At 47.1% G+C, this 26,052-nt stretch overlaps 7 protein-coding genes across 7 annotated transcripts; 1 reads left to right on the top strand and 6 right to left on the bottom strand.

Annotated features, from left to right (window-relative positions):
- The first annotated feature begins 791 nt into the window (after positions 1-791).
- On the top strand, positions 792-3,365 carry BKA55DRAFT_100443 (uncharacterized protein). The gene is made up of 3 exons (XM_046184665.1): positions 792-897; positions 987-3,098; positions 3,158-3,365. Exons 2-3 carry the CDS (start codon positions 1,020-1,022, stop codon positions 3,182-3,184), a joined length of 2,106 nt encoding a protein of 701 aa, XP_046047116.1. The 5' UTR covers positions 792-897; positions 987-1,019; the 3' UTR covers positions 3,185-3,365.
- Positions 3,366-4,669: 1,304 nt separating this feature from the next.
- BKA55DRAFT_692784 (uncharacterized protein) lies at positions 4,670-4,960 on the bottom strand (the record flags this gene model as incomplete). Its single annotated transcript, XM_046199828.1, has 2 exons — positions 4,670-4,851; positions 4,906-4,960. The coding sequence occupies 2 exons, from the start codon at positions 4,958-4,960 to the stop codon at positions 4,670-4,672; spliced, it is 237 nt and encodes a 78-aa protein (XP_046047115.1).
- Positions 4,961-6,215: 1,255 nt separating this feature from the next.
- BKA55DRAFT_516907 (uncharacterized protein) lies at positions 6,216-7,848 on the bottom strand (the record flags this gene model as incomplete). The annotated part of the gene is made up of 2 exons (XM_046188128.1): positions 6,216-6,248; positions 6,304-7,848. The coding sequence occupies 2 exons, from the start codon at positions 7,846-7,848 to the stop codon at positions 6,216-6,218; spliced, it is 1,578 nt and encodes a 525-aa protein (XP_046047114.1).
- A 1,643-nt stretch (positions 7,849-9,491) lies between these two features.
- On the bottom strand, positions 9,492-9,902 carry BKA55DRAFT_575193 (uncharacterized protein). Its single transcript, XM_046193369.1, has 2 exons — positions 9,695-9,902; positions 9,492-9,620 (listed from the first exon to the last, which is right to left on the bottom strand). The coding sequence occupies exons 1-2, from the start codon at positions 9,867-9,869 to the stop codon at positions 9,595-9,597; spliced, it is 201 nt and encodes a 66-aa protein (XP_046047113.1). The 5' UTR covers positions 9,870-9,902; the 3' UTR covers positions 9,492-9,594.
- A 458-nt stretch (positions 9,903-10,360) lies between these two features.
- Positions 10,361-10,879, bottom strand: BKA55DRAFT_692782 (uncharacterized protein; the record flags this gene model as incomplete). Its single annotated transcript, XM_046199827.1, has 2 exons — positions 10,361-10,624; positions 10,679-10,879. 2 exons carry the CDS (start codon positions 10,877-10,879, stop codon positions 10,361-10,363), a joined length of 465 nt encoding a protein of 154 aa, XP_046047112.1.
- Positions 10,880-11,203: 324 nt separating this feature from the next.
- Positions 11,204-14,161, bottom strand: BKA55DRAFT_100345 (glycoside hydrolase superfamily). Its single transcript, XM_046184664.1, has 2 exons — positions 13,586-14,161; positions 11,204-13,534 (listed from the first exon to the last, which is right to left on the bottom strand). Exons 1-2 carry the CDS (start codon positions 13,746-13,748, stop codon positions 11,262-11,264), a joined length of 2,436 nt encoding a protein of 811 aa, XP_046047111.1. The 5' UTR covers positions 13,749-14,161; the 3' UTR covers positions 11,204-11,261.
- Positions 14,162-21,277: 7,116 nt separating this feature from the next.
- BKA55DRAFT_575188 (uncharacterized protein) lies at positions 21,278-22,057 on the bottom strand. Its single transcript, XM_046193368.1, has one exon. The coding sequence runs from the start codon at positions 21,842-21,844 to the stop codon at positions 21,602-21,604; it is 243 nt and encodes an 80-aa protein (XP_046047110.1). The 5' UTR covers positions 21,845-22,057; the 3' UTR covers positions 21,278-21,601.
- Positions 22,058-26,052: the final 3,995 nt, after the last annotated feature.

Genomic DNA, 26,052 nt, shown 5'->3' with positions numbered 1-26,052 from the left:
GCCCATCATTAACTCCCCAAGCAGAGGCTCTGGGCCCTGCGAGCTTGACGTCAACGGCTGGTTCACGGACAGGCGGGGCGGGAACAGCGTTCCCCGCAAATGGACGACGAGCAGTGGGTCTGAGCAGTCGATACTTCTGCAGTCACGGTTCGTTACAGCGGTTGAATGGTCCGAATACTTCCCTGCCTGGGGTACCTAAAGTACCTAAGATAGGTAGAGCTCTCAATGCCTTAAACCGTCAGCAGGTTGAGACACGTTTGCGGCGCTTGGTAAGCTCTATTCTTACCGGGTTGTGGACTGAAGTCTCTGAGTGAATCTGAATACAATGTAACAAGACACAAGAGGCTTTCAACACGAGTCACAACTGGTCAGTCGTGTTACGGTTTCACGGCGTCACCAAACAAGCCCCTCCTCCAGCTCTAGCTCTTTCACAATCCTCAATCCAATTGTATCTTACACTGGCTGTTTCTCTCCATGTCCCCTCTTTTTCTTAGGCCATGTCCTCTCCACTCCCCCCAACTTTATAGGGTCTCCACTTCCATTAGTGCCTTCCCCCGGCCTTTATTGAACCGCAGGCCGTCCCTGACCAAACAAGGCCCCATCGCGTGTCGTCGTTCGTCGTTTCCGTTCCGTCCATCCAGTGTGTTTTAAGGTCTTGGGTTCCCCTCATGTAGCTCGTCATCTTTTCTTTTCATTCTTCAGTTTCACATTATTCACATTCAGTTTACATCAGTTTACGCTCGCATTCAATACAATTTTCACCGTGTTAGTCACTACTGTCTCACTTCAAGAACCGACGGCTTCGGTTTCCAGCCTTACATCACGTACCGTGCCTTTTGAACTGTTCCAATAGCAGCCCCAGGATTGTGACCTGGGTGCTCGCCCTCAATCATACTTGTAAGTTGATAGCTTCTGCAACATGTTTGGCATTCGCAACCAGCATGTGTTACTACTTGACTCACTTACACAGTACTGACCTTAACCAGCTCATTTTAGGTCATCCATAGCTCTACTACACCATGCTAGCGGCAACACGCATCTGGACAAGTGAACGACTTGTCCAGTCTCGCACTGGCACTGCGAATGTTTTACGTTCTACTATTTCGTTACAATCGAAATGCGAGCAATGCAGACACTATTCTCCCGCCGTGTCATCTTCGACCTCTTCTGAGTTCCGAAATGGACGCCGGCGTGGTTCAATCAGATTCCAGCAACCTGTATCGTTGAATCGCAGCATTTCTTGGGACGCCAAGTCCAAAGTTTCTGCCAAGAAGGCTGCAAAAGGCCTCAACCGATCCGCCGATGTCTCAAAGTTTCCTACCATTGATCAAGTTACGACCTGGGCCGGTGACCTATTTGGTATCCGACCAGGAGCGAATATTGAAGATGTGGAGCGAAGTGCTATTGAGCACTTGTTTCGAGGTGATAGCAAGGCCAACATTCGCAAGGCTACTCTTACCAATGCTCACCACTTCAGTCCTGCAAGTGCAAGTGCGGCAAGCTCGAAAGACACACTCTTCTCTGCTGTTCACGGACAAGATGCTACTTTCATCGATCCTATAACAAATCGCCGGGTGTCAAAGTCTACAATGGTCGGAACAGCAGCTCGATGCGAAGCCCAACGAGACTACAAGCCAACTGACTTCGTTGATGTGTCTGTCGAGGCTGACTCGACTCCCAAGTATAACGACTTGGACAAGTACAAGCCTACAGTCGATACTGAGACCAAGCAGCCAGATCAACCCAAGTACGACGATCTTGATAAGTATGAACCTGTAATCGATGAGAGACCTCAAGAGAAGTCTACCGAATACGATGATTTGGACAAGTACGGCCCTGTCAAGTACAATGAGCCTGATGGAAAGCGACATACTACAGTCGAAGAGGATTCTAAGCAGTACAAAGATCTTGACAAGTACTCCTCTGCGAACTTGGACGACCCGCTAGCCAAACGTCAATTGACCGCTGAAGAGCAATCCAAGGTCTATGATGATTTGGATCAGTACAAGCCAGTCTACCACAACGAGCCTGATGGAAAAAGGCCACAGACTGCTGAGGAACTTTCCAAGAACTACGCCGATCTGCATATGTATGACAGAGGTGTGTATTGGAACGAACCCGATGGCCTGCGTGAGCCCACGCCTGAGGAACGTTCCAAGAACTACAAAGATCTTCATTTGTACAAACCTGTTGAATGGAATGAGCCTGACGGTCTGCGTCGTCTGACGCCTGAGGAGGAGTCCAAGCAGTACAAGGATTTGGATCAATACGCAGATCCTTTTGAAGCCAGTCAGTCGGTTTTGAAGGCCCACGAGAAGGCGCAGATGGACCGTACCATGCGAGGCAAGCCCGTAGCACCGAAGGTCGATGCTCCAGTCGAGGACTTTGCAAGCAAGTATGATGACCTTCACAAGTATGGTCCTTACCACTGGAACGAGCCAGATGGTCTCAGAGAGCCTACCCCTGAGGAGTTATCCAAGAATTATGACGACCTTCACTTGTACCGCGGTGGCTTCAAGTGGAATGAGCCTGATGGTTTGCGACCGTTGACGGCAGAGGAGGAGTCAAAGCGTTACAAAGACGTTCATAAGTATGCTGCTCGTGACTTGTCACCCCCTGTCGAGCAAGTCCATCCTGAAGAGGCTTCCAAGGTGTACAAGGATCTCCCCGCCTACCGCAAATTCGAGAACGCGGATGACCCTACACCGCGTATCCATCCTGAGGTTGCGTCGAAGAAGTATGCTGACTTGGGTGCGTATGGTTCTTTCGAGAATGGCGACCCCCACACAGAGCGCGTTCACCCGGAAGTGGCATCAAAGCAGTACAAGGATCTACACAAGTATCCATCAGCTGGCTTTGACGACATCATCCAGGCGGTGCATCCTGAGGAGCGGAGCAAGAATTACACGGATCTTGGCAGTTACAGGCACTCCGAGTTTGCTTCCCAGGCTCAGGGCTATCCTGTTCAGCCCGAGGAGGCCTCCAAGGTCTTCCAGGACCTGCGCAAGTACACAGGAGTTCGTCCCAACGAACCCCCTGGCAAGATGTCGGTCCCTCTGGATGAAGTCGCCCGCGGCCTCCGAGAGTTCGATTCCAAGGCAGGTTCCCAAGATTCCCCGGATTCAGCATTATATACTTATTCTCGATCCCCGAACAGGTCTTCTCCCGGCTCTACGGAAATTAATATTGACCCTTCCGGCCCTGAAAGCGCCGATGTCATCCGAGCTGCAGTCCTTCGCAGAGCCCAAGAAAGCAGTCAACGAGCCAAGAACCAAGATCTGTCTAGCAACAGAGGTCAACAGGTCAAGACGGCGCATGTTTCCAAACTTACGGGGAACTATGTACGTGACTTTCCCGAGGATTTTGCCAGGTCCTGGAGCAGGGACAATTCATCATCCAAGTCGGTACTGCTTCCCAATAACATTTCAGGAACATCACCACCCGTGAAAGAAACCTCAAGCGCTATGGAAGATGATATTGAGCCCGGATCTATGGACGAGAGCTTTCCTGTGGATGACACAAGATTAAAAACGGCACTAGATCGCTATGCGGCCAAGAGGATTAAGGACCTGTATTCGCGCGAACCTCAGGGTCTGCAGACAAGTTATTCCGAAGAGTGTGGGCGCCCAACAATGCCTGTCATGGAGAAACATTACACGCCTAAAGAGTCTACGACAAAGACATCAGAGATGCCCAATATGGCTTCCTACAAGATTGTCGCTTTTGACCCAGTTTCGAGGGTGATGAGCGTGGCTGAAGCCAATTCCGCAGTCGGCGCTAGCGACAACCCAATGCCCATTCCTGATGCTCTTGTCAAGCTGGTGGACCCTGCCAAGTTTCTACCTTACTTCAAGTCACTTCAAAAGGAAGGCTACGAAGTAGTGTCGGGAAGCGGGCAGATGTTGATCTTTCGTAAAATGCAGTCAGCCGATAAAATGGTCAGTCAAGGTGGAACCTCTCCCACCTCTGACAGCATTTCCAGGATTTGGACTGACAGCCAGTGCCAAAGATCTAAGCGATTCTCAACTCGGCGATCGATGAATTCTAAGACGAAGAAGTCGACCAAGAAGAGAAGCATCGGGCGCAAGATTCTGGTGGGAACTGGTGTGGTTGCAGGATCGGCTTACGCAGCGGCCTTGTTAACGAAGTCTTTGAATACTAGAAGCTCTGATGTGAAGCAGCAGAACTAGGGGATACGATGGGATACGGAATTAGCTCGAACGACAGTGCCTTTTATGTGGTAGGATGGGAGTTTTGCAAAGGCTCAGTTTTAAGGCATATAATGAAATTGCTTCGGAGTTTGGCATTGGGATTTCAGCGATTGGGCTTGAGGATGCCTCAGCCATCCCCCAGCGTTTATGGTATGACAGCCTGTTTTCTTTGTTGGTTGGAAGTTTACATGTGGGACGCATTCAGCGGAGCATGATAACACGGAGCTAAGGAGTCAAGATACCTCGGCACATCAATTTGCATCATTCGATAGCTATGATTACAATGACATTCGTTTATAAAGCAATCGTGTTCATTCTTGGGCTGATACTTTTGGTAGCCAATCTGTAGTGTACAATGTCCGTGACTTTTTTGCCTCCTTGTGTTTTCCATACCCATTCCATTAAAGCCTTCCGTACAATTACAATTTCCCTTTTGTCCTTATCCCAACATTTCTGATCTAAGAGCCCTCTCGCTCTGTGAATCCAGGACCTGTAGCTACCTGCCCAATCTTGTTCATGTGCATCTCATGCTTCTGCTCCTCAGGACTCCAGCTCTGTCGTCGCTGGATCGAGGGGGTCCAGCTATTCGTGTGGCGCATGCATCGGTCGGCACCGGCTTGGGCGGATGGAGAAGTTGGAGCTGCGGATGTCGATGTCAGCTTGTGCAGAATTGGAAGCGTGTAGGTTGTAGTACCTTCTGAGGGAGGGGTTGTGTGGGATGTTGAGATTGTTGTTGGTTGGCGATCCATTGTGAATGATAATATTATATTGAACGATTGGGTTGTAGGTTTGATGTTGGGGTGAGGCGAATGTTGATATAGAGGTTTGTTGGTATGTGAGTTGCTGTAGTTTCAATCAGCATGTCTTATACCCCATTACCCTTCAGCGCACTTACCCTCAATAACAATAAAGTCAATTGATACTTTAATCAAGGTATGTTAAGTTTAACTTTCTTACTTGCAGCTTCCTTTCAATCAGGACCTTCTTGTCATATTTATACACAGTTCTTCCCGGGAAGCACAATTAGATCTAAGAGAATCCCCTCTTCAGCTCAACCCCTACAAGCGTGACTCAAGCGTACATTTGAGCAAGCAGACGTGACTGATTGGACCCAAGCGTTCACTTGGGGTGACTGATTGGAGATACGGATGTAGATGATTGGATGTGGCGAATTGAATGGCCTGACGCATAAAGTGACGCTGAGGCGTGATTATCTCGGGCTTTTAGAGTTTTGATGGACAAGATCGGACCTCGGGATTTGGGTGTCGTGTGATGGTGGATATAATGCTGTGATAATAACAATCAATGCGGTGATAAGCAATCAATGCAGTGATTCACAGATATTCCACTGTGATTTGTAAGTATTCTTGGGTTGTATCATTGAATATGCATCTGTCTTTATTCGGTATTGTTTCTACAGGTTGATCTGCCGGGTAAAACAGAAATTGAGGTTCTGGAGTTACATCAAATGCATGTGGCATTCTCCGGGGTACCCCAAATGTCCCCGGGTTAAGGGCTACAGGCCTCGTTCGTTGGTGGAATCATGCACGTAAAAGTCGAGACCATTAGTTGACCTCGTGATGCTCATCAGATCATCCACCAACTGGATGACTTCCTCACATAAGCAAACCAAATTAACAGGGAAAATATTCCATTGCTTTGCTCTCATACAACATACCATACACACATTAAAAACAGGTACAAGAATACGCTACCCCAAGCCCTTTGCTTTCTATATGTTCAACACAAGGCATATCATATCGTCTTCCCTTTTTTGTTAAACCTTTCCAACTCCATCATGCAGAAATAAAACTAAGACGCCAATGCTATGCAGTTTGCGAAACATGAGAGCCGTCAGGGACAAGAAAGAAATGTAGAAACATGGAAATAAAAATGGGGGTATACAGCAAAAAAACAGACATCCACCGTTAAACAAGAAACTTTGAGAATCATGTAGTCATCTCTCGGAGTGAAGAATCGTATGTACGTGAAAAGACAAGTGGATCAAGGAGTCTTGGGTCGCTTCCAGTAGTATTGCTATTATATAGTGTAAGTCTTGAGTCCCAATTGTGAAATGATGAATGTTACAAACCTTGTGTTGCTTGCGACAAGCGCGGAGACTGGGCTTGCGAAGGCCATCGACCACTGCGGCACGACGCTGCTGGTCGTCGTCTTCCTCAGGGACGTAGTAGTACTCGCTCTCCAGGGGCTTGCCAGCGGCGTCCTTGCCCTGACGCTTGATGATACCAATGCAGGGTGTGCTCTCAATGACATCGCGGAGATCGTCCTTGGAAATATCTCGCTTCTCCTCGGAGGGGAGGTGCGCCATGATGGTGGACAGAGGAGTTGAAGACAGACGCGAGAAGGCGAGCTGGTTGATAACATGGTTACCAACAGCAGGGTTGGACTCGAAGGACATCCTGAAGATTTCCGGAGTGGGAGAAGACATGCGAGGAGGAGATGAGAGTGGAGACTCCGTTCTGGCTTGCTGCTTGCGAGGAGACTGAGGAGCAGCAGGAATCTGACGAGGAGCGAACAGATCGGAAGCAATGGCGCTGTGGAGAGGGTTGGCACGCTTGACACTCTTGAACACCTTGGGAGACTTTGTCGTTATCGAAGCCAACCGGCAGGAAATGTCGGCGCCAAAAGGACCGAAAGAGTGCACGATAGGATCATTCTCCTCATCGGGGTTGTGGTCCTCACCATCACTGACCTCACTGCTGAAGCTGGCAGTCATTTCGGTGCACATGCTGACATTGATGCTAGTAGGATCATGCTTGTGCTCAGGAAGCTCAGGCTCAGCATCATCTTCGTAGATTTCAATGTCACGCTGTCCGGGTAGCAGAGCCTGGAGGCGGCGGGAGCTAGACAGACTAGCAGGCGTGGGGCTCTCGGGAGAAGCAATACGAGAAGCGCGACGAGGAGGGGAAGACTGGAGAATGGCCTGGGCACGAGCCTGGCAGGGAGGAGAATCCCAAGTAGTGTCAGAGAGATGATCAAGAGCCCGCTTGGGCCATTGGACGAGAACACGCGAGTTCTGCACGTCAATAATGATCTCCGAGCCCTCTGTTTCACTGGTGAAGCTATCGCCCTTGTACAGCTCCCAAGTACGACCCTGGCTATGCAGCTTGAGACCATTCCAGCCATTGCAGACGATTTCGATCTTACTGGGCTCAAGAGGACTCGCAGCAGCAACGAAGCGAGCCTTTACGTGGACACGGGAAACGAGGCGGTCAGCGGAAATCTGGTAGTGTGACGAATTTGACGATCGGCCCATGATGAGGGTCTCGCCATTTTCCGAGAGTTCGACAGCGGGGACGGCAGCGAGCGGGGCACGCTCGGAAGCGGTAGCGGACCGTTGAGGCGGGGAACTCGAGAGGATACCTGTACTCGAAGTAGGAACAGGAGTAGGATATTTGAGGTGAGCTCGAGACGAAGAACGACCAGAACCAGAAATGGAGCCGAGATTTTGTCGCTTCACGGGTCGAGGGAGGTTTGGAGATGAGGATAGCGGCTCAAAGGGCGGGAGGAGACTCGGTGCTGAACGCTTGGAGCCGGCGAGGGAGTAGGGTTTCATTGTTGGTAGTGTTGGTTCGGCGGAGGAGCCTTTTCGTGGTGATGAACCTAGAGAGTCCATTTTTGTGTTTTGGCTCTGGTGTAGAGTTGTATCGGTTCGTGGTGTTGTAGATCGAGGATTGAGGATTGAGGATCGAGGTCGAACTGGATCGCGTCCAGAGACGAAGGAGACGAGACCAGAAACACGCGTAAAGTGCAAATGTCAAACTCGCTCAGAATTCGAAATCAAGATCGAATCTTTCTTTTCCGCCAATTTTGTCCCTTATCCTTTTGACGTCTCGCCAATAGGCGTCGTGGTAGAAGATCTCTTGCAGAACGATGACGACACGAAAGGCGGTCTAGTATCTCTCTTTAACAAGTGTACTTCCTTTTAAATCATAGGGTTAAAAAGAATGAATCAGGCAAATTATCGGTCCCAAAGACTCGACCAAGCGTGAAACCTTTTGTATGTAGGAAGTAAACGTGCAGGTGGTGGTGAGATGTAAGAAAGGTCTCGTGTTGGGTACCGGGAGGTATTTAAAGAGGCATGCTCCGCTTTACCCTTTTACGCGGGAAGGGGAACGCGGCGCTTCGCGAGCTGTCGTGGTTTTTTGGCGTTGGCGTTTTTACAGTGGTTGACAGCGCTGTAAATTAGTGACTTCTTCAAAATTTAGGTGCTTAACGCGGTCTTGCGTGGGGGCGCGTTGAGTGGTAATGTGGGCACCCGTGTTGGTGAATCGACAACGATGACGCTCACTGGACGCGCTGAGTTATAGTGGCTGCGTTTTAGATCCTTGCTTGACATGTTTGATGTCTCATGTGTAACGAATCTCCTTTTCTTTTTTGTATATCCCTTTTCTTACTGTCTCTAACTTAATATCTCCCTTTCAATTACACGTTAATTATCAATTCAGCTGTAAAGTAACTGCCGTTGAGATTTTAACGGGACTGTTGTAAAAGCCAACCTCCTGTCTCGAGGTGTTCAACCTCCAATTTCTTCAACACGTCTCCACCATTGAATCCATCGAGACTGGTCTCGCGTTTGGAGACTTGTAGACCAATCCCTTTGAATAAAAAGCATAAAAGAGTCTGGCTGGGATTATTTGCCTTGCTTTTTATTCGCTTTTGTGTTCGGTAGTTATGCAGGACATCCACCTTTGAAGATTCTTTCTAGGGTTTAGTGAGCAGCATGTCTTGTGCTTGGTTTCATGATGGACTTGGGACCGCGTGTAAGTTTGATGCATCGCGCTTTGGTATTGAGTCAATGCTGCCCTGTTTCGAGTTTAGATTTGACTTCGAGCCCAAGATCAGGTTCAATGGCCCGTTCGTCGTTCTGAAGCTTCAATTGAGGTCGCCAGAGTAAACACCACGCCAATCTATACGTCTGTTGCGTGGATCACGGAATGCCCACTCTGATCGTGCGCTGTGACTCAGTAATGTTTACGACACCTATCGTTTCTTGACGAACATCGTCAATCGCGTCCATGTGGCATTTGGCGAGCTCGTCGGTGGTTATCTGATCAGCCCTACGCCACAGATCGAGCCACGACAAGCACGTACGCGACTTGATCTATACCTTCACCGAAATACCCTACATCGTTTTTATAACACGGGAGAACTTCACAAAAACATTACTAGAACTAGAAAACTTAGTATCGAAGCAAAATAGATTTTAATTTATTCTTATTGTGTCTAGATAGACTTTTTTTCTTTGCAAAATTGACGCCCTGGACTAAATAATGAGCTGAGCTAGTCAACCGTCCAAGAGTTCGTGATAGCTTCACTTATTTTCCACGAGGACGACCTAGAACTATAGCATTGGGCTCTCCTAACCTGAAGCTTGTCTCTTTTTTCCTGACCACACATTCATCGGTTAGTTTCTCTGGGCTGGTAAGTACTACCTCATATGAAAAGTTACAGTGACATACGTCTCTGCTTGCACTCATCGCATTTTGAAGCATCAACCTCCTTCTGCTCGTGCTGGACTTTTCGGCGACAGTCTTTCGACTTCTTGTAGGCATCGCAGTAGGTATCGTGGAAGTCGATGTCGACACAGTGGCCGCAGCCTCGGCACCTTGTTGTTGTGATGTAGTGTTTACACATGTTTGATCTTGAGTTGAGATGTTGATGTCGATGTTGGTTTGAGATGTTAGTATTTGTTTGAATGAAATGATGAGTTATCTTGGAGTGTTCATAAGGGGAGAGACTGACTATATATTCTTTCTTTGGGATGTGATGTGATGAAGTTAATGTCATGAGCTGTGTAAGCTATCTCATGCTCACTCATCATACTGAACAATGAGCTCAAGTTACTATCCGCTGTTCTTTTGTTCAGTAATTAAACAAAGGACATAAAGTGTTAGTTAACATCCACTGTTCTCATTTCAACTCATCACTCATCACATATGGACAAAGAGCAAGTCTTTCCAGTTGAAGCTCAAAGAAATTCGTGCATCCACTGAACAACTAATGGGATGAAGGTGTTCTTTTGTTCTTTATCTGTCGCTGCAAACGAACAGATGAGATGTAATATCGTCCTCATACACTGCCATCATCCTTTGTTCTCGTACCCCCAATTACCACAACAACAGATCTCAGTTCAGCTCAGGATCAGTCTCGCTGCAAAACACACGCTGCTTGAAGTACTGCTCAGGCTGGTCCTCATCATCAATAACAGGCGGCTCAGCCGTTCCCCGCGCCACAAACTTGACAATAGCACGTCGACTCATCGTAATAATGATTCCATAATTGTATCTCTCCACAAGCTTCTTCTCCTGAAAGTTGTACATCTCCACAAGATCATCCTTGAGGTTTTTGATGACAATACCCTCAGTCATCTGGATGTACTTGTCCACGGCCTTGCCATCGGCGTCACACTAGAGGAACCCGGTCTTGTCGCCGTCGCGCTTCACCATGAGGTAGGCTTTGGCGTTTTTCTTGCGGTTGGCGGATGAGATTTCATCGGGAAGATCTTCTTTGAAGTGGCCGACCTGGAGGGCGGAGTCGGAGAATTTGTAGACGGGTTCTGGGGGCATGTAGACTGGATCCGCGGAGGTCCAGCCGCGGCGGCCATTTGCGAAGTTCGCCGGCATATCTTGGGGATAGTCGGACATGGTAATGCTGGCGAGGTCAGTATCTTGCTTTTGATCCAAGCACAGTGACTTACGAGATGAGAGGTCACCTCAAGGACTCTTCGTGAATGTCTGTAGAGTCGGGAGACGGAAGTCTTGCGTTGTTAGGTGAAGGGGGGAGGATAACCCTCTCTGGCGTTGTCAGGGGAGCATCGTGCTTTGATGTTCAACCTAATCGGCCACTGTCAATCCACATCACTGCCAAACACTGCACACCCCAGAGCAGTTTCTTCGCACAACTGACTTAACACCACATGGGTCATAAAAGCTGTTACAGGCACAAGAAACTACTTTGAACTAACATTAACGTGAACTCACTATCTAGGTAATTAGGGCATATCTCATACATCATAAACATGTTAGACTACCCCTCAACAAGAGTAACCTTTGTCTCCTCCTTCAAATCCCGACTGCTGAATCCAACACGAATAGTGAACTCTCCCTTAGGAATAAGCCACTTCTGAGAAATGATATCCCAGTAGCTAAGATCACGACGCATCAGCTCAAAGCTAACACTCTTGCTTTCACCAGCCTCGAGGAAAACCTTGTCAAAGCCACGGAGCTGCTTAGGTGGTGTACCAGCAGGAGCGCTATCAGGGAATGTGACGTAGAGCTGGGGAACAGTGGCGCCGTCGACCTTGCCGGTGTTGGAGACGGAGACGGTCACGTTGTAGATGGTCTCCCAGAGGGCGGGGTTGCCGCCGGGCTGGACGGGGAGATCTTCGGGTTGGGAGGTGATGTCGGAGGCGAGAGGCTCAGCGGAGATGTCGGAGATTTCGAAGGTGGAGTAGGAGAGACCGAAGCCGAATTCGTAGCGGACGGAGATGTTGTGCGCGTCGAAGTAGCGGTAGTCAATCTCGAGCTTCTCATCGAACCAAGACTGCCAGTCCTCCTTGCCGGTGGTGTTGACGGCAGTGGTAGGAGGAGCGTTGTAGTCGGTGCCGTTGAAAGCGATGGTGTAAGGAAGACGACCAGAGGGGTTGACATCGCCGTAGAGGAGGTCAACAAGAGAGTTACCAGACTCCTGACCGGGGAAGTGGGCAGCGAGAATAGCGGTGACGTTGGGGTGGTCAGCCCAAGGAAGAGTGTTGATACCAGAGGAGTGAGTGACGACGACAGTGTTGTTGCAGTACTTGGCAACAGACTCAACAACATCGTTGCCATCCCAGTCAACGGAAAGGTGCTCGCGATCAGCAGCCTCCTCAGCCCAAGTCTTCAAGAAAACCAGGCAGACATCAGGAGTAGCAGGGATCCAGAGATTAGTGACGTTAGTGGTAGCAATAAGGGTGTTGTTCATCCACTGCTGAACGAGCGTGCCATCCTGCTTAGCACGAGCATTGATAGCAGCAAGCGGCGAAACAAGGTATGTCAAACGACCAGTTCCAGAACCACCACCAGCGACAAGAGTTCCGAATTCGTAGTCCTTCTGGTTGTAGAAACCCTCGGTAATATCACCGGCATCGTTGCCGAAGACGGCAATGGACTTGGGCTTCTTGAGGGGAAGGGCGTTCTTCTCGTTCTTGAGAAGGACGGTGGACTCGGCGCCGTGCTTGCGGATCAAGTCACCGTGGTTACCGCGGACGTCGCGGCTTCGCTCGCCGGTGAGGTTAAACTCGCGGAACCAGGTGCTCTTGGGGCTGAAGGTGTTGAGGTCGCCGCTGGAGGGGTCGACGGAGGGATAGTCCTTGTCTTGGCCGAGCCAGAAGTAGGGAGTCATGATACGGGTGATCATGTCGTTGACGCGGGTCTCATCGAGGGTACCGTTGTTGACAGCGCGGGTGAGGTTACCACCGAAGAATGACTTGGTGAAGTACATGCCATAAGCACCAATACCACCGGGCATGTCCATGTCGAGACCGCTGTTGATGGCAGCAACACCGGCGTGGGTAGCACCCCAATCGGACATGACATAGCCCTGGAAACCAAGCTCATCTCGCAAAATACCGTTCAGAACCTTTGAGTTCTGGCAGCCGTAGGAGCCGTTGAGACGCTGGTACGAGCACATCATACTAGAAGCCTTAGCATGAACAGCATTGGCAAAAGGCCAGAGGTAAAGCTCATGCATAGTTCGATCATCCATGTTAGACGAAAGAGCCTCCTTATCAACCTCGCCAATATACCCATCCTTAACAAAAGTAGGGTTTCGCATGACTTCCTGCTCATTACCGATGAAGTGCTTCGCAGTAGCCTGAACACCCGCATCTTGGTGTCCCATGATAGTCTCCTCCATCGCAACACCGGTGAGGTAAGGATCCGGCGAGAAACCCTCCCAGTTACGACCAGAGTACGCCGAGCGTCCAAGAGGACCGGCGACAGGGCCGAGGAGGATGTGAGCACCCTTGGCTTTGAACTCCTGTCCCATTGCGAGACCGCGCTGGTAGAGGAGGTCCTTGTCCCATGATGAAGCAGCGGATACACCAGCGGGGAAGACACTGGCGTAGTCTGCTACACGGATTGCGAGGGGGCCGTCATGGAGACATAGACCGTTGAAGTTGAGACGGGGAATGGCGACGATGTTGCCGACGCAAGGACCTGGTGTCCCTGTGACCATGTCGGCCTTTTCCTCGAGTGTTAATTGGGAGACAAAGTCTTGGGCCTTGGCGAAGGCATCTTCCCAGCCCTTGCCAGTAGCATTGTCTAGAATGTCAGTACAGCTTCAACCTCAATTGATGGAGTTGATGAACATACTGGCAGGATAATGAGGCGAGTGGCCATATTGTCCAAGAATAGTGGTATTCTTAGGCTGAACCCAGCTAAAAGCATCTTCAGAGCGATCACTCGAATCGTAGGCTTGAGCATTAACACCCGCGGCCAAAAGACCCGAGACCAACACAGATCGAATGCTAGCCATTGTGAGAGAGTAAAGATGAATGGCGCTCAGTGATGATGATCCTCTTTCATTTTGTGAGGCTATCAACTACAACTTATATATTCCCAGCACCGGCTACACTTTCCCTCGGCGATCACCAGTCCAACCTCTCTTGCTACTACAGAAACTGCGTCATTGCAGAATTTCCAAGTGTTAGCGTCGGCTTCAATTACCCCCCCGCACAGAGGAAACGACTCACTAGCTCACATGAACGATACGGAGTAGCATTTTCCTTCACGATGCGAACCCGTCGTGTGATGCCATTCCCAGTTTAATCTCCATCGGCGAACTTGAACTCCTACAGATCTACCGCAGCTTAGCCGCTGTGTCCAATGGAAGATATTCCCGACTGTTGGTGATGGTGTCATGCCCCAGGTTTACCACTCCACAGAATGAATAATACGGCCGCTATCTGGCCGAGGATCCGAAGTTCTCCCAGCGAAATTTATACTGAGTTTGTCTGTGAGGTTAGCCTATTCATCTCAATTGCTGGGGATGTCTCTCAAGTCTGGGGGAGACACCTTCCTCTCCGCAATTCAAATCGGCCCTGTTGTGGACTCTCACGCTTCGTTCATGCGGAGAAATTAGGTAGCTTTTTAACGTTGATGGAGATCGGAATCAAAACCATACGAATTGTATACCTGAAAACAGGTGTAGATCCCACAGAAACCTTGGTTTCTTCCCTGTAACTGTCAGGGTAAGGTTGAGTCCTTTTTTCCCTTCTCCACGATAATCGGGTTCTGTCAAAAGTTTTATCGACCCAGTGCAGCGGCCTGGTGACGCTGATGTTACAGTGGCTTCGGCCCGGAGTCGTTACCGTTCAGGCCATCATGACGGGACGAAATGTATTCTATCTGGGTTATAACGTTATCAGCCACACGACAAGTCAATTGCTCTCACTAATATCTTCGTATTAGTTCCGCATCTCGGACGACATCTAAACTCCCGTTTATAATTGCCGTTGTGTTTTAATGCTCTTTCTAATCGGTGTATACTCGGCCATAGTATTCTTAAGGTGCATGACTTTATTCCCATCATGGATAGCCCTGAACTGTCAGTAGGTGACTCGGGTTTATGTTTACATCCGAAAAGTCAATCGACTTTTACCAGTCTCGTGGTCATGCCTCTGGGTTACATTGGAGAAATCAGGGTTTTCTGACTCGATAAATTATTGCACCTCCACATTTCTGAGTAAGGAAGTTGGTAGCGTTCATCGTTGGCCGGATGTGACGATGCTTTGAGTGTAGTCTCGGAATTGGCCATGAAGATCCCTGCTGGATGAAATTGTTGGAGCCATTCTGCCGGACTTTCGGTGAGTGATGTAGTCCCGCAACTTTGAGATGAACTGCTGAAGCAATGGAGATGTGAACAACAAAGCCGGTATCGCAGACTTACACGCGATCAGTAGTGAGTGTAAAGTGCTGACCTCGGAATATGGGGATCCAGGTAGCTAACAACTTACAATGCTTACTCTTCTCAACATTCAGAATCACATTTCATCAATACAATAACATAAAAAATATGAGTCAACAGAGAAAATCTGTTGCCTTTATTTAGTGACAGCTACCATGAACATTAATGAGTGGACGAGCGTCCTTCAATGCTCTTCGTTCAGGGTAACCATCCTCCAAGCTCGCCTTACCCAATAAAATTTAGCCTCCCTTCCATCTCAAGCTTCCGGCTCGGCAACGGGAACTCCGCCTCAAGTTAAAAGTCCGGGGCTGGGTACTTGACAGTCTTGGGCATCACAACGCTTACAAAACTGCTTAGGAACATAACGAGTTGTATCCTTTGGCTCTTCAAGACACGCTCGCTCTTTGTTGACTTGAATCGCAGGGTTCTGAGGACACTCTAGATTTTCATCGACGGGTTTCAGGCTTAAATTACACATCACGGGGTTCAAGACAAGAGGGCAGAAGGACTTGCTGGAGGTGTAGTCGATGAGATGACGGCAGGAGTCGCATATGGTAGCGGTGCTGGATAATTGACACATTTTGACGAGTTTGGTATGGTGAAGTTGTTGGATTTGGGTTGTTTGTGTTGCGGCAAGTTAACTCTTGCGTCAGTTGAGTATGTTTGTGGATGATGTGATGAGAATATACGTTGGAGATTCAAGTTGGGAAACCTGTTGTATTTATATTGAAGAAATGTGATGGCCTGTTCAATAGTTCATGGCTATCTAGGAACAGACGATCTGATCGCATAAAAGCCTCAAGAAATGGATGTTTGGACCAGAACAACATGACTGAACACTTAAGTAGTTTCGCAGCGCAGTCTTGTGTTCACAAGAATAAGACAACCAACTTAACTCCAGCTTAGAAGTTTCACACTTAAAACTTTGTTCATACAGAACATAACAACTGTCGACTCATTCTCTGACCGAACAAATCAACTGCCCACCCTTCCTTCCCCCTTCGCTTTCCTCTTGGCTTCTTCGCACCGCAAACACTCATCTTCGTGAACATAGACAGTGTCATGTTTTGTAGTGGTAACGCAAACCCCAGGTTTCTTCTCCAGAAGATGAGTGCATTTCGTTTCTTCCACGGGCATGGAGACTAGATAGGAGCATTTCCTGCAGAGATAGCCTGTACTGTTGATAGTGCACATTTGGATTATTCGGTTGATGGGATGGGCAACAAAAGGAAAGTAGTATCTTGATATAGAGAAGTTGAGAAGTGCATGGGAGAGAAGAAGTTGCTTTGCTTACTGTATAAAGTCCTCATCTTGAAGTGTTTCACCGAAGAACCGTTAAGTTACCGAACTCTCTGTGCTCTGCATCACAGACTGCGGGTACGTCATTTCACAAACCCTCAAGCCAAGATATACAACATCACTGAGACGTGAAAGATAAGAGCCGAATAAATAATTTAAGTTAACAGACACATATTTATCTTAGCTCCCAGAACCAAACCTCCAAAGCTTACGCTTAACACCCCTCTGACCCTCTTTCTTCTTCTTAACACAATCCTTGCAATTCTTCTGATCCGAATAAATAGTCGACGGCACTATCTTCTGCTTTAAGCAAGCTCTGCCTGATTTCTTGGCAGAGTTACACTTCTCCGTTACGGTTTCATGATCGATGATATGGTCGCAGACTCGGCAGCGGTATTTGGTGAAGACTAGGTTGCACATGTTGAATGGTATGTGTGGAAGAAATATGATAGGGGAGTAGGGGGCTTGAGTTACGGATTTATATATGCACAACGACGTTTGAGGGTTTGAGTGTCACTGTGGCTTTTTCATCCTCTCGTCGGTGTCCAAATGTGTCACGGTGAGGGAAACAGGTTGAGTCAACATGTCAGACTTGTGCAATGTTTCACAGGCATGGCTATCAATCAAAGTCGACAACTAGTATTGAGACTAGGACTATGAAAATGCTTCAATACCCAATCTATTCAAAGTCCTGGGTCGTTTTCCGATGCAGCCATGATTTCTCAAAAGCCTTAGGCCGCTTTCAACATGCAACTTTCATTCCCCATTCGCCTCAGTCTTGCATTCCTTGTTCTCCTTAGCCTTAGCCTTGCACTTGGGGCACTTGGAGGCATCGATCAAGGTAGTTGTCTGCATAGTCTGCTTCTTGCACGGCTTTTCAACATTGTTCGCCTCACTGCAAGGAGCTGTTCTTGGTACGGCGTTGAGATGGCTGCATCTCTTGCAGACAAGCCGGGTGGTGTGAATGAAGCACATGGTTGAGTACAGAGTTTGTCTTGAGCAATGATGGAGTTTCTGTTGAGTGTGGAGTGAAGAGATAGATTGTGAGATGGATTGAAGAACTTGGAGATGGGACGGAGGTGGGTGCAGTGGTATTTATACTTGTAGTTCTGCTGGGAGTGTTTGTATCTTACTCATTCAAACATGGCACTTAATCAAAATAATCATTGAGCCTTAACAGATAAATTAAATCGGCGTTTGTATAATCGGTTTGGACCGCAAAGACTCACAGGACTTTAGCATCCCCTAACCGAAGCGCTGAACAATCATTAAACTGATCAGAGAATATCAGAAGCTTTGACTACGCCGTGGAAAGCAACAAACCCCTTTCCTAAACTAACTGACCGGTCCCTAATACCAAACGTAGCTATCTCTTCTTGTGTTTTGCAGCTCTGCAAACTTTGCACCCCAACTCACTCTCCCGTTGCTCACCGCCGTCTTCATTACGCTTAAGGCACCGTTCCCTCCTTCTCGCCTTATTGCACTTTGTGGTCTGCATGTCTGTTCTAATATGGTTGCCGCATTTCTGGCACATTATTTTGATGTGGTAGACGATGCACATTGTGAAGAATACCACGAGTTGATCGTTTAGCGAAATAATTGTCGGTCTGGATTGTCTGAACGGGGTGTCGTTGACCAGTGTTTGGGCACGTTTGTTTAATCTGGATAAAAGAGATGAGGGGCGAGGTTATATAGTCGTTTACCAGCTGCTAAACACTGGAATCACTGGGTGGGTAAGTCGGATGACATGAGGTGTTGTCGGTAATCACCACTGGTTCTTCGCGTGAGTAATGGCCAACATCAAACCTCTATCACTTTTCCACAGAAATGTTCAATCGCGATATTTGAATGCCACAACCAACACTTCAGCGACTGATATTTGGGTAGAATCAGTGAGAAGCCAGATTTAGATAAGCCACTGAACTGGCTAACACGTTCGATAATATGGTAAGGCTTAGAAATTTGATATTCACTTACTTGCATTTGAAAGAGTCGCAGCAGCTGTCTGCTCATACGTATTTGCATGACCACAAACACTGTGGCTGCTGCCAAAGAGTGTTTGATCCATATATGTGTTTACTCCTTTGGGAACAATTAGAGTGAAGCGAACGTTGAAAAATTAAGTATTGATTTTCATTTTCCTTTTGAATATCACTAAAACGAATTTTAGTGATAATTTGTTTAAAAGCCTTTCATTATTCCACGTGCTTGTCCCTGTATATGGTTCTAAGAAATGACTTATCTTAGTAGCCTCTTGACAAGAGAGGCTAAGCTACTAGGTAGCCTATCTAATAGTATAAGTGCTATCAAAGCACAGGGCCCAACCGGCGACGCCTTCAGACACAGGACAGAAAACCCCTCTCACTTCTTCGAACACTACTTCCCATCCTTCGAGCACTTAGGACAGTTGCTCGCGGAGACAGTCTTCCTAACATATATGTTTTCCTGCTTGCATTTGGTGGTGCCGTACTTTTGACACTTGTCTCGCTTGAGGTTCGTGTCAACGGTCTTGCCGCAGCTCGAGCAGACCTGAGTGGTGTTGATCATACGACACATGGTGAACAGAATAGTAATGGAATGTTGTTACTAAATTGTGGGTAGTAAGGCTAGGTTGTCAGTAGGGGCTAGATTGTGAGTTGGGAGGGAAGTTGGAGATTGAAAGGTGGGTTGGTTTGGTTTGGGAAAGGAGAGATGTGAGGCTGTATTTATAGTCGACTGCACGGGATGAACAGACCCTGAGTGATGGTGAGGGTGTTCATGAAGAACGAGTGACACATTTCTGAACATGGAGACAGTAATTGTGTGATGGCTTTGTTGTGCTGAACAGGACTGATTCACCTTGTGCGAACGTTTTGAACAGATGGATACAAAGAGAACAATAGCATACATATACTGAATCATTGGGTACAAGCTATTCTGTGCCATGGTGGGATGAAAAGCGCCCGAGTTTGTTGTTTCGGTGATAGAGACTGGCAAATATCTTGGCCAAGGTCCAATGTGACTGAGAGGCTGGCTAGAAAAATACAGAAAATTGGTCAGGGACCATAATACCTTTCCCAACAGCCAAGATGTCCTTGCAGCTAATCACCCATCTTTCTCCCTGCAGCAGAACCTTTAATTTTCACCCCAAGCAAGTCTTCATTTCATGATTCGGTTCTGAGTTCTTATATCTTATTGGGTATAGAAAATGTAAAAGTCTGCATAGAGTTAACAAATGCCCATAATAACTTTAGCGAATCACTCACATCAATCCCCCAACCATGTCTCTCAACGCCGACCGTACATAAGTCTCAGATGTCGCATAATAGTAGATGTACTGCCCTGCGGAGGCTGCGTCATGAAGGGCACCTGACTATCAGCCGGAAACGAGGAGCACAGGGTGCAAAGGGCGGGTTCGCACTTGACGCTCAAGTTTACGTCGGTCTTTCCGCAGCGCTTGAACTGCAGAAAGAGCTCGCACTCTTTACAATCCATTTCTTCGTAGATCTCGTTGTTGCAGCGCATGCAGTAAAAGACTCGGGTTATGGCTAGGCACATGGTGGCGGTTGGTAATGTGGTTGGCGTGGTGGTTGTTGATCTTTGGGGATTGGGAAGAGAGAAATCGAGAGCGGAGAGACCGCTCAGCTGAAATTCTGCCCAAGGAGATTCTGGATGTCTTTTTTGAGTTTTCGTTGTTTAAAGTGAAAGAATGCAGTGCAGCGTTTGACACTGCCGCCTGATCAAACAAGCAATAATGGATGGACCAGCCACTGTCATCCAGCAAAAGATTTATAAGCAGTCACAGATAAATACAGTGCAAGAGAATTGTGTGAAATTAAGTTTCTAAACGAGAATCGAATTGTAGCTACATTACGCCAAAAGAAGATATTCCTGACAGTAATGTTCCTAGAGTGCTGGCCTGCTATCGCCTTGTGATAACAACTTCAATCGGAGGATACGGCTGATCGCGTGCTAAACACTCGTCGCAGGTCTCTTCTTGATTCCATAATGTCACTGGATATTCATTCCCGCACGATGCGAAGTGCCCGCTTCTCGTTTCGCTGGCCCTGTTGCATAGTAGACCGTGTTTCTCAAAGTTCCACCGGTTGCCGCAGACGGGACACATGTAATGAATAGTTAGATCGTGGCACATTTTGAGATGTTGATTGATTTGGTTTTCGTTGTTCTTTGTTCAATGAAATGTTGCTGAGTGTTTAAGATCGGATTGAAGATGTTATGCGGCTTGATAGGAGATGGTGGCATTTTATAGATATATGGGAACGGATACGAATCAGAGGATGAGAGAGTTTTTAGGACAATTTTCTGAAGTCACTCAATGATCAAGCTAGAATGAAAACAAGAGCCGTCACCTGTGATTCACTGCATATTTTTAGTCCAGATGATGGGATCTCGTTCTCAGAGCAAACTCTCTCCTATACTATTCACTGCTACAAAGCTGAAACTCTTCATACTTTGTGTTCAACAATAACAACCAAGCAAAGTTCTACATATCATATGCTTCAACACCTAACGATACCACGGCCCATAACCCATCGGGTTACCCGCCCCAGGATTATGTGGGTGCAACCGGGGGAGAAAAAAGTGCTCAGGACCCGGACGCTCTGGCTCCTCAGGATTTGCGCAGTTCCTACATATCTCCTGATAATTCCATATCATTTCTGAATACGTGCTTCCACACGAGCCGAAAAATCCTGTTGAAGAGCGGTAAGCTCGCTGACATCTCAGACCGTGTTTGTCAAAGTCGATTCTGTTGCTGCACACTGAGCACATGTAGTTGACTGTTACGTGGTAGCACATTGTGAGGGGAATGAGTCTTATTTGATTGTGAGTTTGGATATAGATACACAGAGTACAAGTTTGGAAATTTCCAGTCAATGGTTGGAGGAGGAACGTAAGACAGGGGAGATTTATAGCCATAGGTTATGGTTGGCGACAGTGAATAATGAATATGAATATGAAGTGTACCAGGGTTGGAAGTCATCAAAAACTGCAGTAAGAAGACTTTGTTGAGGAGGATATTCGTCAGTGATTGTGAAGTCGTCATGCTGTTGTCGCCAAACCCATTCCCCATCCACTCAAGCAAACAATGAATCCTCATCTACTGCACACAGTCCGACTATTCCTCAGGCCAACTGTCTCTTCGTTTCACTGTCAAGTGTAACTTTGTTCCACTTCCTATCATCAGGCGGACACTGCTGACAATATTCCGATACACTCGCAACAACTCCATCATCCGTGTATCCACACGCTCCCATAGACTTTGACTCTGTTTGTTGAGCAATCTGACAAATCTCCCATTCATATCCCTTCTTGAAGCATGCGCTGCAGTACATGCAGTAAAAGTGCGTAAAGTATTCCGTGCACATGATGAATGCTTGTCAAGGTACTGTGTACGTTTGGTGCTTTGTGATACAGAAACTCAGTGATTAAAGGCAAAAGGGTCAAAAATGAGGAACGCTGCGCTTTCTTGTGTGTAGTAGTTTACGAGGCTTTTTGAATCAGAGGCTTGTAAGCAAACGAGGCTCGGGTTAAAATACCAAGACGCTGAAAAGCCTCACTAGGCACTCATGCAGCAGGGGTATGATTCAGCTACACAAAACAGGCAAATCATGTTTTATCAGCGACTTGGTCACACTGAAGTACCAAAAAGAGGCCTCTCCAATTACAAGAGTGCACGTGTAGATGTGACTTTGATAGTTGGTGATCTCTGGCCCCCAATCATGAAAACAGGGACTTTGAAAGGGTCGCTTGATATCGCGGCCAGCATCACACGAATCAATGTATCTCATGGTTTATTTACCGCCCGTTAATATGATGAGAAGATACTGTCACATGCCATTGTTGTTTTGTCGCACTGGGAAGAGTACAGGAGCAGTTACCAATAATCAGAAGAGGACGACATGCTGCGCAACACTATTGTGCTCTCGTATGTCTGCACTGGATGACTTGATATTTCCTCATGTGGAAAGAAGCTGCCAAGAATGCGGCCGGCTGATGTTCGCTGCACACAGAAACTCCGAACAGCGGGCAGTAATACCGGTTGTCCGGTGACCATTCAGTTTACCCAAAAGTTGAACAACGAAGTTGAGAAAATTTGATGTTACAGTGTTAGTTATGCAAACGTCAAAAGTGCCCACGGAGAGACTACTATGTCCGCTGAGCGTTTGGGTATAAAGAGAGCTCCATACAGTAAGAAAATATCTATACCAATGCTTAGCGACTGTTGCAAACCAAAGACAACCTAGCCTATACTCGGTATTATAGAACATTGAGTTCCATACTAACCCGAAAAATATGCTTCTATCCCGAACAGCGGTGTCTTTGTTATCTTGCCCTTTGAGACGTTCGGGAGCTGGGTGGAAGATCATTACAGCATTCGGATATAAATACCTGGTTTATACAGCAGCAGCAACAGAAGCAAGAAGCTGAAAGGCTGTAGCTGCTCTCAAAAAGGAGCCAACAAACCGATACTACCGGCACCCGATACCATTTCTATACATTATATTCGCAAAAGGGCCACCGTCGCTTTATTGAACACAATCGCAACAACAAGATCAACATCCCAGCATCTTAACACCATATACAATTCTCTAGCACTTTTTGGCCCGATCCAGAATCCAAACCATGTGTCGAGAGAATCACTTTCACTCGAAGTGCGAGATTTGCAATGATGACCTGGGAACCGTAATGACTCTTGATATTTGTGAAGTTGGCCAATTCTTTCAAGACTACGAACTTTGCCTGAACGGCGTTCAGAGTCTGTTAGAATTCATCGAGGTAAAGTGTTTGAAGTGTAAGGAGGCGGAGGAGGCAATGGATATTGACGGATTAGCAGACATGTTGTTCACACATATCTAGTCCTGCTGTCTATCACAGGAGGGATGCGTCGGCGAATATCTTCATTTAGCCGTGAGTGGAAAGTCCACCGTACCCCTTTCAGTGCGAGATCAATTTCTCAATCACCGCTACCGCAACCTGAGGTGCGTCGATAAAAGAGGGCTACATTCCTGGCCTACACCCCTGACACAATCACATCATATTTCACTTTGATTAGGAAAGTCAAAAGAACTCTATACTTCACCATGTGCATATACACAACACTCAAGAAAGATTGCATTATGTGCCGGACGCCGCTTGTCACAGCAGATGTGAAGGATTTCTGCGTGAATGCCGACGCTGCGGCTGAGACATGTGACAGTGGAATTGTCAAAAAGGCCAACGACAGTACGGGGGAGTGCTTGACATGCAGAAAGGTCAGGGAAGACAAGGAACGTGAGGCGGTTTTGGCGTTACAGCTCTTGAGGCAGAGTGGGTAAAGGTTCTAGGATACATTGAACCCTTCAAAGAAGCTACTTCAAGTCTTGGAAGTTTCAGCTCCCTTAGACAAGAAACGGTTGAGTTGCTGAGGAGATTGCCGAATAAGATTATATTTACACTATTGAATCATTCAATTGAAGTTTCTAGATCATAACTACTGAATACTTATCAAACCATGTATGAGCTGTTGAGATGCAGATTTAATAAGAGGATTCTCATATTGGAGAACCCGATGTGAACAAAGTGTATATAAGACTGCGCGAGGACTAGAGAGGAAAAAGCGGCTTGAATCCGTCGAGGTGTGCTGAACCTAAGGAGTGTAAGTAGCATCTGAGTGAAGACAAGTCGCCTTCGAGGCTGAGGACAAATGATTAACCCTAGCTAAAGAGAAGGCCAGCAGTTTGACCATATGATAGGTAACTATAAAACACTCAAGTTCTAGGTATTACTATCAACAATCCCCTTTTGAATAGAAAGACAGAAACTCAAACAGACTTCAAGATGTGCTGGAAGACTACCACCGAGGAACGCTGCAAAGGCTGTGACTATCTACTATGAACAGGATTCAAGCTTGACAAGTGCGCCGAGTATGAAGAGAAAGGGACCTGTGAGAATGGCATTAGGCAGCTGTCCCAGAGATTGGAAGCTGAGTGTAAAGGGGGTAAGGAGCTTCGGGAAGAACAGGAGCGTGCGGCGGCGCTCAACGTGTTGCGTAAAACGGGGAAGTGGTGGTGAATGAGGTACAGTTTGAAGTGAGATGTAGTCAAAGATGGTCATATGAGAACAACTGAGATCGTCTTCTACCACGAGCACTTCTGGTAGCTGAACCTGATCACTTGTACATATCGGCGTGAACATCATACATACTGTCAAGTTATCACTGTAGTCGAGCCCTGTGGCTGAAAGGGTATATTCACCACACATAACTTGGTCAATTTATCACAACACGGATAAGTGTAGTGCAAGTGATTAGCTCTCCAATCGCTTGACACTCATCTACAAATAACCCATACACCACCCTCCCCCCTGGACTGGAGTCCCAAAATCAACATCCTGCTTGCTACCTCTCGCAAAGTCACCATTATTACAACCGTCCTCCAACAATTCACCCAGATATGAAGACCTCCCTGAAACTCCATGAACATGTGCAGGTGGTCTACTCCCGTCAACAATTGCGATGATTGGGATACAGGGCATTTTATGAGATCACGGTGTCACTGGCCATTACGAGCATCTTATAATAGCGGAAAATACGTTCTTGGAAACAACAGCTTAATGAATTAGTTATAACCCTTGAGCCAACGCGCTGCTCGGTTTAGTGACTATTGTGACGGTTGTGGCAAGCATTCCAGGGTAAGAGGTCTAAGCTTCGTTAGTGGGGTCAGATGGATGTCTGTGGGAACAGACATAAAGGGACGGATTCCTCTGAGGACTTTAGCTTTTCATGCTTTTTCTTATATACAATTTTACACTCTTTTCCTTCGTATCTGATATTATTAAACTGATCGTTTAATTCTCTATCTTATGATGAAGACCCTGTCTCAATTGAACCTAACTGGCAGTCTACACTTAGCTTGCAGTTGAGAAGTGTTGGAAGATATCGTCTTGTGCAGTCTTTTCTTTGTTGTTGCTCTTCACCTTCAAACTATGAATTATAGAGAGTGGGTTATAGTGGTGTTATCACTTTGTTGAAAACATACAATCTCTCAATTGTCTATTCTCTCACCCCGTGTCGAAGAAAAACTCTGAGGAACATCCGGTTGTAATCCCACCTGATGGGCAACACAAATTGTTGCCGAGATAATACATAGAACTCATATTCATATATTCAGCTACACCTTAGCAATCTATGCTCAGCATTGCCATGATTGCGGCAGTTATATCAATGACTAGAACAACTTAGAGAAATGCACAAGATGCTAAGAAAAGCTGTAAGGGCGTTGTAACAACCAGTAAACAGTATAGTGGACAGAAATGTGCGAAGTGCATAGAGATGCTGGAAGAGATAAAGAGAAGGCTTCGGCGGGTAAACAGAATGACTAACTAGACTAGCCCCAAAGTCATACTTCGGATAGTTAAAATAATGATTAATACCACGTAAACTGTAAATGAAGCTGATGTCAAGAGACTCAAGATCTCCAACGGTGATCACTGCTGGAGAAAGGGCTGAACAATGCATGGCAGTGACTATCAGGGCAAACGAACTTCGCACAGGCCTAAGACTTTCACCGTTTGCTACCTATCGCGTCATATTCAA

The sequence above is a fragment of the Fusarium redolens genome (assembly GCF_020744475.1).
Source record: "Fusarium redolens strain MPI-CAGE-AT-0023 chromosome Unknown BKA55scaffold_12, whole genome shotgun sequence".
Classification (NCBI taxonomy): Eukaryota; Fungi; Ascomycota; class Sordariomycetes; order Hypocreales; family Nectriaceae; genus Fusarium; species Fusarium redolens.
The sequence above is the reverse complement of the archived record's forward strand: the minus strand, read 5'-3'. Positions and strand labels throughout refer to the sequence as shown.